This window comes from Pomacea canaliculata, linkage group LG9, assembly GCF_003073045.1.
Source record: "Pomacea canaliculata isolate SZHN2017 linkage group LG9, ASM307304v1, whole genome shotgun sequence".
NCBI lineage: Eukaryota > Metazoa > Mollusca > Gastropoda > Architaenioglossa > Ampullariidae > Pomacea > Pomacea canaliculata.
Window position 1 is genome coordinate 25,447,875 of NC_037598.1, and position 10,603 is coordinate 25,458,477.

General features: G+C 43.7%; 1 protein-coding gene across 1 annotated transcript; it reads left to right on the plus strand.

Moving 5' to 3' along the window:
* Positions 1-3,208: 3,208 nt before the first annotated feature.
* LOC112572196 lies at positions 3,209-7,793 on the plus strand. Its single transcript, XM_025251764.1, has 10 exons — positions 3,209-3,268; positions 3,453-3,549; positions 3,908-4,310; positions 4,564-4,723; positions 5,106-5,296; positions 5,734-5,856; positions 6,104-6,199; positions 6,464-6,557; positions 6,973-7,040; positions 7,178-7,793. The coding sequence occupies exons 5-10, from the start codon at positions 5,129-5,131 to the stop codon at positions 7,217-7,219; spliced, it is 591 nt and encodes a 196-aa protein (XP_025107549.1). The 5' UTR covers positions 3,209-3,268; positions 3,453-3,549; positions 3,908-4,310; positions 4,564-4,723; positions 5,106-5,128; the 3' UTR covers positions 7,220-7,793.
* The last annotated feature ends 2,810 nt before the right edge of the window (positions 7,794-10,603 follow it).

Genomic DNA, 10,603 nt, shown 5'->3' on the forward strand with positions numbered 1-10,603 from the left:
CACTTTATTGGTATGACATCCAACAACGCAACAGTTTGCACCTTCCCTTTATTTTGTGTGTGTGTTTGTGTGTGTATGTGTGTGTGTGTCTTACCAACCAACGGACTGGAAAACACATTACAAACACAACACAAGACTCTGGCTGTCTGGGGAGTTTCTATGCCACGTCGTCTTCTGCCGGAGGACATCCACAGACCAAGATGTCCATGACACGGATTGGCATAAAGTCTTGGGACAGAATAAACTGATGACCATACACGTCGATGAAATCGTCAGACAGATGTCCAGATGATCATAAAAAGAAACAACAGTACAATGTTGAAGCACGTGACTGTGGCCCTGATGTCGTCTGTCTTAGGGAAGACTTGGAACAATGAAGAAACTGTGATGGCGTTAGAGGGCGATGATAGAGTTGATGTGACCTGAGGAAAAACAAAATGCCACAGGTGTGTAAACAAACTTAATGTCAATGATGTCATAAAAAAATGTTGGTGGGCACAAGAGGCGATAAAAGCTCAACAAATCCAATCAAAGCAAAAAAAAAAAAATGCGGGGAGCTAACCCCAGCCTCCAAGTCTGTAAGGGACACCAACTCTCAATTAAAAATTATAAATGAACAATCTGAGCATCCCGTATCCTTTCACTCTACAAGACAATTGCATCCCCATCATCATACTTCTTGTTTTGTTGCACTCTTTCAGCTCGCTGCAAAGAGAAAAAAATATATTATCTTCCAAAAATAAAATGGACTTGCATTTGTGGACAGAAAAACTCTTACATACCCGTTGAGCAGTAGACAGAACGTGTATCTACAGAGAAGAAAACTTTATAAATGAATAGGATAGGTTGACAAGTGAATAGGGTAGATGCTGGGAAATTAATAGAATATATATAGCTAATGAAGCTTCTCTAAGAAACCCGCAAGACTATCACAACCATGGCCGGGGTTTGCCCAAACTTTTTTACTTTGGAGTTTTCTCCACTTTTGTCTGCTCTTTTTCATGATTGGTTTTATGGTGGGTTTCCCCTGTCTTGATTGCTGTGCAGGCCATACAGATTCTGTTCTCATGGCTGTGGGTTTTACGCAGTAGAGCACCATCTGACCTGGAGAGTCCTGAGGTCGTGTTTGTTGTTTCAAGAGTGGGAGTGACCGTAGATAACATACTCATGGCAGTGGTCGCGACACTTACTACAATATTTCTATCATTGTCTGTCATCATATACCTGCATAAAATTATATAAATTATAGTCATATGTGGCTGGTTGTAAGGTACAGTAATGTTGGTGGGTCTGGCAAGTTCCAGGCAATCTTTGCCGTCGTCCCTCCCCTCAGGAGTGTCAGCCCAACCCTGGCAAACCTCAGAGAAATGCAGCTTCTCCGGCTCCTCGTCCTCTAGTCCACGTCATCGTGAAGGACTGTTTTCGTGAAGCAAACATGGAGAATAGCGGGAGGGACACCACTGGGCACAAGTCTCATATACAGAGAAGCTTACAGAAAGCTGCAGTGATGCTCCTCTGCTCTACTTTCTGGGTTCTGAAACTACAAAGCGGTTGTTGTCTGTTTTATATTAACAGGAATAACCCAAAGACAATTTTTGCAACATTTCGCTGACGTGCTTCTCGTTGCTCTGAGAGACTCGCGAGAAATCGTGGAGTTCTGAGGACAGGGTGGAGGACTGCTGGCACAGGCCAGGATGTCGACACATCCTGTTAACCTCCTTCCTAACTTCTTGACACCGGACACCAGTGGTGGTGGTGGTGGTGGTGGTGGTGGTGTAGGGGGATGTCGGCGGCTTTGATGTTTGCGTGTGGCGGGTAAAGGAGGGGCACCTTGACAGGTCGGAGAGGGCGAGCGACAAATTTGCGTTGAACATACAACAGGAAGAATACCTGTGAACACATACCTGTGGGGAACAAGCGGTGGACCGGCCGAGGAAAGAGCGGCGAAGAACTTAAGGATGCAGAGAGGCTGCAGTCTGTGTGGAATGGGTGTGGTCAGTCGGGAAACTAGTCGATGACGTTTGTAGGGCTCTTCCAGTCAGCGATGATGAAGATGAGCTAGATTTTTGCTTGGAGGTGATGGACCAATTGTCCTCCTGTCTGTCTCATCATCATCATCATCATCATCATCATCATCATCATCATCATCATCATCATCATCATCATCATCATCAGTCCTTTAGCCCTGACTGGGTGTATTTGACGATGAATCTCTCAATTTCTGTCCATTTCTTGTCAGTGTCTGATAATTTATTTACAGTAGGTATATATACAGTCTCGTGACTGTAAGTGTGATGCGTTATTGTTTCCCCCAAGTGATAATTGGACCTTAATGACTTTCTCTTTTTCTCCATCAGAAAATCCTTTATATCATCTCTGCTTAGGCCGGACTAAAGCTAATTTCAATATCTGGAAGAGTCGCGCAGGCATCTGTTCACCAGCTGGAAGACAACAACAGTCGACATGTACTGACAGTATACAGAACTACTCATCGTTGAAAGATAACACAAAATAAGATGCAGCATTGTGAACAAATTCTAACTCAGTGTGATGAATGTGACGACGGTTTATTTATATCAACGCCCCAGGAAGTTCACAGGAAGACAGTTGCAGGTGTTGATGCTCCCCTACTGCACGGCGACTACAGTAACCAACCTGAGGTTTGCATCACCTGAAACATGTGTAGGTGACTCAGGTTACAGGTGAGCTGCAAGGCAGAGCTCTCGACAAATATCAATTACCAGCGTGATGCTGGGGTCAGAAAGGCAATGTGGGGTCCCGCAAAGAATTTTCAGCTCCAAATCCTACAAAAATAATGTTTAAAAAATTATAAAAGTACACTTGCGAGCGTACACACAGCACATGTAGAATTTTAAAACACTCACAGATCATTCCATAATAATAATAATTATTACAATAATAACAGGCACCCACACCACTACGTACCCACACAGATGCACGTGCACACATGCACACATCGCACGGCCGACGCACGCGCCCCGCGGTTCGTCACGAACGTGAGATCAATGGAGGAATCCCGGGAGGAGAAAGGTTTAAATGTGTCGAATGACTGGAGCGGGGGAATGACTGAATTGCTGGGAGCACTGGGTGGGGCCTTGGGTGGGGTGATGATGGAGGTTACTGAGGGAGGAGACTAAACAGGGTGGAGCTGAGGGTGTTGCCACCTATATAAGGAACAAGTGAAATGCTGGAAAAGTTCTTGATTTCGTGGTTTACATGCTGCTGGAGAGAAGTTTCGAAACAAGAGGTAGGATTTGTGATGTTCATTTTACTCCGAGAGTTCGTTTGCTATTCTTTTTCCCTGTATTTTATTTCTCCTTCTTCTCTGTTTATAGAAATATGTTGTAAACAGTTTACTGTAGTATTAGAATATCTGATGAATGATAAGGTCCTCATTGAGGTTTATTTTTATTGTTGTATTGTCATCAAAGGATAAAGCTACCATGGAATTCCTGGCTGTGTACCTGGCACCGTTCTTCGTGCTGCTCGCCCACCTCGAACAACAGTGCCTTGGCCAGTATATGACAGGTAGACAACGTATATATGACAATGTATCAATATAACACCAGTATAACAATATGACAGGTACACAACGTATTTATGACAATGTATCAATATAACACCAGTATAACAATATGACAGGTACACAACGTATATATGACAATAGATCAATATTTCAATATATCATTTTTCTAAACACTCTTCATAGATCATGTTGACCATTAAACTTGAGCCCTGGTATTTCTAAAGAGTCAGCCAAAGCTGAATTACATCAACCATTAAAACTGATAGAGGTGTATTCACCAGACAACCCACTACATCTGCCCAGTTGTTGAGTACACCCTGTACAATTTTACAGTTTGTGTATTATCTTTTCTCCTGACAGAGTGCACCAGAGGAGTGAAGCGTGCTCACCCAACTCAGGAAAATGCCTACCAAATATTTGTCCGGACTGACTACTCGTCTAAGTGGGTAGATTATTTTTGCCCAGCCCCTGAAGTCTTTGACTCCGCCCAGTGCAGCTGCATCCTGTCCTTCACAAGAGCCACTACACCCACGCCACCTACATCCACCCCTAGTTCTACCCAGCCTCCACACAAGTCCCAGTGGTTTTCCGACTCCAAGCTTCTGAAACAGCATCCGACCCAGGAACCTGGAGAGGCGCACACCGTGGTGGTCAAGAGGCTGCCTGTCGACAACCACGAAGTTTCCAGACCTCCGTCCACCTCGTCTCCAAAGACTTCAGACAACGAGGTTCAGCCACCTGCAAAGCGCTGCGAGACCCACAGGTAAGTTCCGCGGGGAACTGTATTGATGAGCCCTAGGTATCTACCTGGCTGTCTCCAGCTTGTTACCTGCTCGTCTTGCCCACAGCCCTCTTAGGGTTTGTTAAAAAACTTTATTCTTTCTTCTTTTATTGATCTTTTTGTTTCGATTTCATTTCTCCCTTCTTTCCCTCCTTTTTTTTTTTCTTTCGCCTTTATTTGTTCTAACCCGTTGGTGTTCACCTGTACCTCTTGTGATGATGTTTGTGGCGGCCAGGCCGGGTGCGGATGCTCACCACTACATGCAGTGGACAGAGAGCGGGTGGATGGAGCGGACTGCAACTGGCCGGCCGATGCAGGACTGGTCTGGAACCAGGATTTGTGCCGCTGTGACTGGGGTCCTCATGGCACCCAGCTGGGCCGCTCCCGCGTCAACAGTGAGTCCCACCCGACTAGTTCACATCTTTGTGATTCATGCAATGTAGAAATTCAATGGTGGCTACCTGTAGCCGCAATAAAGGTAAATGTTAGAGTGAACAAGTGTCGTGTATTCAGTGAAATGCGGTATAGTTCTGTTTTACACATGTGCTCGAAAATTACAGAAAAAAATCAACAGTCACCTAAGAAACAAACAAACAAACAAGTGTCAAAGTCCTCCGTGATTGTAGACCCGCCCATCTGCTTCCCTAACACGTGTCCTCTGCGCACCAAGCGGGTTTGCTACCTGGTCTTGAGCAGGTGTAGAGAGAGTAAACAGTGTTCGTTGTGATGACGATGTCAGCATCACTTTCATCATGTTTCCCCTCCCTCCCTCCACAGGTGTGCCTGCAGTGTGTCTCCTGATGCTGAAGATGACCTTTAACCAGGGCGAGGTGAAGGACGAGGGCCGTGGCCTGTGGCTGGACCTGACCCATCCATCCAGTGTCGAGGCCGTGAAGGACGAGAGCGCCATCGGAGGCTGGGCGGGGGCCTTCAGAGGAACTGGCTTGTCTGTCCCTTACTTCAAACAGGTGAGGTGCCCCGTGTCTCAGACTCTCATACCTTCTGAAAACAGATACGACTGTTTCTTTTTCTTTCCTGCACGCACACACACGAACACTCTCCTTCCCCATCCACTCGTACACACGAACATCCCTCATACACACTTACACACAGACATACACACATTCACGCACACGCATATATTCCCACACAGGTTGTGGAGGGAGAGGAAGATGTCTTGCTGGCTTGCCTGCCCTAACTTGTATCCGTAGCTGACAAAAGATATTATTTCTTTTTTCAATAATAAATCTGTCCTTTGCATATACACACACTAATATACACACAGACACACAGATTATACCCGCGCAAACTCGCAGACTTACGCATTAAAAAAATTGTTTTTATATGCTGAAGGAATATTTTCTGTTGATGGGCTGAACTTACTGGCAGTTCTTTCCTCCATCAGAACACTCTCGGCGCCACGTTTCGGATCAAATTCCGTTTCCAACTTTGCAACGGCCACCCGGACTCGGACCTGCTGCTGGTGAACAATGGATGTCTTGAGAGCGACGCCATGCCTACCCTGCAGGTACCAATCTCAACATGTTGTTGTTGTTGTTGTTGTTGTTGTTGTTGTTGTTGTAAAAGATCTTCCACTGCAGGATCGCGAGGATCTGCTGTATGTACGCCGTGTTGCAGGGTAAAGATGTTGTTACAGGTGTACAGTTGTACAGTTGCACAGGTGTACAGTTGTACAGGTGTACAGGTGTACAGGTGTTTCCATCAGGTGAAAGCTTTTCTATACTGCTCGAGATAATAGGACTTGTTCTGCGTAGGTGTCCTACCGAGCCTGGAACCGAATCCTGGCCTTCCAAATGGAGACACAGAACTCTATTCGGCCCTACAGAGAGGAGTGTCAGATCGCCTCACAGGTATGGAGAAGCAGGAGGAACAAAAGATGCTTCAGACTACGTGCTTTATTTTGTTACACAGGTGTTAGTCACCGTGTCTACGCAGTATGTAATATATGTATGTACGTGCGTGTATGCACCTGTTTCCCACTCTAATCTCTTTGTCATTGCAGCATTTCACATTTTCTAGTTTAAAAGTCTGTTGCGTGAAAAATGTTTTGCTGTTATTAGCTCCACCAGCAGCAACAACAGTAACGTTGATTATTTTAAACACGTGTCTGGCAGGACCGATGGATTGACATCAACATCCACTACTACAACAACACTCTGGAAATCTTCGCTAACGGGGTTCAGTGTGTCAAGTCGTCAGCTTTTGCCGGTGGGTGTCCTTCTTGTCTGTGACATGTCGTGACTAGTGTGTCACATACAATGACATGTCGTGACTAGTGTGTCACAAGGTTCAGTGTCCAACACTGTCAACAGGGACTCACATGTCCGATACCCACAGGACATTGTCTGGGGTAGTCTCCACACCTCTAGTATTGTCACATGACACTGCAGGCTGATTCTGTGTAAACATAAACATGTCTTTATGTTGTTAACTGGAGCAACTTGTTTCCGCACTGAGATATTTGGTGGGTAGATGTCACTTCCTCAGTCTTTTACTGACATAATTAACATCAAAGAGAGATCATTAATTTATACGTGGTGTTCTTTACTTATGTATGCGGCGGCTAAGGTTTTTGTTGGTCGGGTGTTGTAATGTCTTAACTCGTATTTACTGTCCATTGCAGGCCCCATAGCCACCACAGACTGCCCTTTGACCTTGCTTGAGGACAATTACTGTGGACTACTGGACGAGGTGAGTCAATGATGATGATGATGACAACGATGATGATGATGATGACGACGATGATGATGATGAGGAGGACTAGAGGACATCCAGCTACACACGACAAAGCTCGACCTCTCTGTATCTCCCCGTACTCTATGTTGCAGGTGGTGATCACACGTGGGTGCACGCCCATGCAGGAGTCCTAACACACCGGCAACAGGAGATCACGTGGTCAGTCAAGTGTTCACACTGGCTTTCGAGTTTGTTGAACTTTACATCCACTGAACAGGAGCCGCCTGTGGGTGAGAGTAGATGAATGTTCAGAGCATGTCGGGATCTTCAAGATAAGATTCCAAGTTAAAATAAACTTTCCAGAGCAAACGACGCATCGCACCGGTGAAGGACTTGGTCATGATGTGCACCTGTCATCTGACTGGAGAGATAACTGAACATGGAGGGCCATTTCGTTTTACAATCGCAAGCTTAAATATCATTGGCTATTTCGTTTATAATATATACTTGATGTTATGTGAATATTGTTATTTTTATAATATATGCTTAGATGTGAATATATATTTTAATGGTCAACCACCGCTCCACCTGAACATGATGATAGTCCGGGTGGAATTTTATATTTTATTACTCAGTGTGTTCGGATGTTTTACTCTGTGCCAGTGTGTCACAGCTCACATTACAACTGAAATACATCTCTTGATTATTGTGTACACTGTTTTCTTCTGAAATGAAATATTTATGGCGATTAAATCTTTTGTTTAATCAGTTTTATAGACTCATTGTTTCAAAATGTGTTTGTGTGTGAAGCTCTTAGAGTGGTTAGTCAGTTCAAATTCCCAAATTTCCAGCTAATTAACTTATAAACGTGAGCACACTGTGTCTGCTTGTGTCCTACAAATGACAGAACTACGGACATTCATCTGTAGCCCTGACCTCTAAACCATCCAAGGTTCACACAGTTCACACACATTATTCATTCACTGATCAGTAAATACTTCGTACGTACGACCATAGGTTGTGTAAATAACAATAATCACTTTTTATTATTACTACTACTACTACTACTACTACTACTACTACTACTACTACTACTACTACTACTACTACTACTACTACTACTACTACTACTACTACTACTACAACAGTGTATTTATCCACGGAGTAGATTGAAAGGCGGTTTACGGAAGCGAACCCACAGACTTCATTGAGGTGGTCAGACCTCACATCTCATTGACAGTCAGACGAGAGAAGTTAGATATTCACCCAGAACCTCTCTGTTGCTTCAGGTATCATCGTCTTGGTGTTGGGTTTAATTCCTGGTGGTTGTGCTCAGTCTTTCTGTGAAAGCACGCAACGGACAGAAAAGTTCCCTAAAAAAGTTTTTTTCACTTTCTTATGTCAACTCAGTGTCTGGCATTGGTACAAAAATTACTTTCTTTATTATCTTTGTAGTTCCAAGTTATTCTTCTGACCTACTGTTGTGAATTTACTCATCGTTTAATTCTCAACTTTGGGTTTTTTAAAAACAAATGACTGATTAAACTGAAATTTCACGCACAGCTGAATTTTCAAAGAAAAATCTTCAAGAAAATGAAGCTGGTTAATTAAGTCTAACCTAATGCTTAATTTTTATATTTTTCCTTTTTTGGGAAGACTTGCCTTTTTGTAGTAGATTTCTTTTAAAGTTTAAGCATTAACACCATCTTAACAAATAAAAATGGCGGCCCACCTGGGTTCTATGGGCGGCTAACACACAAAATAAGCGATGTCGACATTCAAGGATCATCAACATACCTTAGTCTGCTTATTCTCATTTCGAATTTGATGTGTCAAAACCGTCAAGCACCTCAAGTCAGACTCCGAATGTTATTTTTGGAAGGAGGACGCAGATGAATGATGGAATGAAGGACTGTGTCTGACACTGTCATGGCAGGCTTCAGGACCCTTACCGTCCCAAAGACTAACAAATCCTCTGTGTGTCGCTCAGGTGAGGAGAGAGAGAGGATGTTACAGCCAACCTTGAGGTGGAGTTAACCTGGTGTTGCCTGTGAATAAGCTGACAAACGGAGGGAAGTGAAAAGCAGAGCGAAAAAAGAGTAGAGAGAGCAAATGAAGAACAGTTTTTGGAGAAAGGATCCAGTCGAAGAAACAGCGCGAAGAAAGTTGAAGGAAGAAGGATGAGCGCTCAACACCAAAACCAAAGCCAAAAAGAAAAACAAAAAACAAAACAAAAAAAAAAAAAAGCGGAAGACTGGGTGGAGGGGTGGGTTGGGGACCCGACTTGCTGACGACCCCTATTGGCAGAAAGGGGCGCAAGGGCAGCCAGAAGGGAAATTGCTCGGAGCAAACATTTGAAGACGACGGGCGGACATGCTGGTGTCACGGAGCTTACTCGCGAAGGTCTCGGGACGGTTCTCGGGGGGAGATGCGAAGCCCACGAGTCCACTTTTTGCTGAAAGGCATCGTTGGGGACTTAACCTTGCATCCTTTCTTCCCTCCCTTCCAACATGTCTGCATGTCAGCTTCACTGTTCTGTATGAGCACATACCTACTGACAAGAATACTGGACTAGTATTTTATATGTAAGTGTTCAAGAAAGAAATAACAACCAAACTGTTGAAGTGTAGTCAAAGCATTGTTTTTCTGTTGACTCCAGCGACACAGCAAAGGGAATTGTATTGCATAACATTTAACAGAGAAAAACATCCTGACTGAGATGGAAAGACAAGAAGCGAAAATATTGGTTAATGCATCAGAGATGCTGTATGGTATGTGTATTGAAACTTGCAACTGTCGTGTTCAGGTGATCACTAAATCATGGTTCTTAGTGAGCACGGAGTGTGCAAGTCTTTTTCTGCATGAAACTGAACTTTTTATTTAGTAGATTTTTTTAATGGTTTTGTAAAGTGTCCACAACAATGAAATCTTCCCGAAAATGTGTTGCACTTCCATGTTACCCTAAAATATGAGCTTGTACCTTTTTATGTCATTAGTTTTGTCTCTCTTTCTCGCTAAAACCACACACACACACACACAGAAAGGTAAAATCTCAACGTTGCTAAAGAAAGAGGATTCTTCGAGACGACGGTTTGACCTTTGACTTCTAAGTTCGAGATTTTACGGGATTGTTCAGAATCTCGCCGTCAACGCCGAGATGTAGCATTCATGTCTAAACGCCATGTTGGTGGGACAAAAAGCGACTACCTGAGCCCAACACTTGTCACAGGTAAGGTCACACCTGTGCACGACGCATTTGCCAGACCATCTCAAACTCGTGTCCAAACACACCTGATCACAGCACACGGGGGGCGCTGCTGCTAACACTCGCACAACGGGCTGAGAGCAGGTAAGAACATGGAAAATAGTGAGAGATCCAAATATCGGAGTGAAAAGTTGCATTATTATTATTATTATTATTATTATTATTATTATTATTATTATTATTATTATTATTATTGACATAAACACATTCAGATTGAAAATAATTTTCACATTTCTTCTTTCGACTGAAAAGACAGAATATTTAATTGTCAAGAAAGAACAATACGAAGACAACAGGAAGCAGCAATTACGGA

Excerpts from the sequence above, each read along its gene's own strand:
- LOC112572196 (XM_025251764.1), top strand. The coding sequence starts at position 5,129 with ATGCTGAAGATGACCTTTAACCAGGGCGAGGTGAAGGACGAGGGCCGT. Across the intron at positions 5,297-5,733 it reads CTGTCCCTTACTTCAAACAG|AACACTCTCGGCGCCACGTT; the intron begins GTGAGGTGCCCC and ends TTCCTCCATCAG. Across the intron at positions 7,041-7,177 it reads ACTGTGGACTACTGGACGAG|GTGGTGATCACACGTGGGTG; the intron begins GTGAGTCAATGA and ends TCTATGTTGCAG.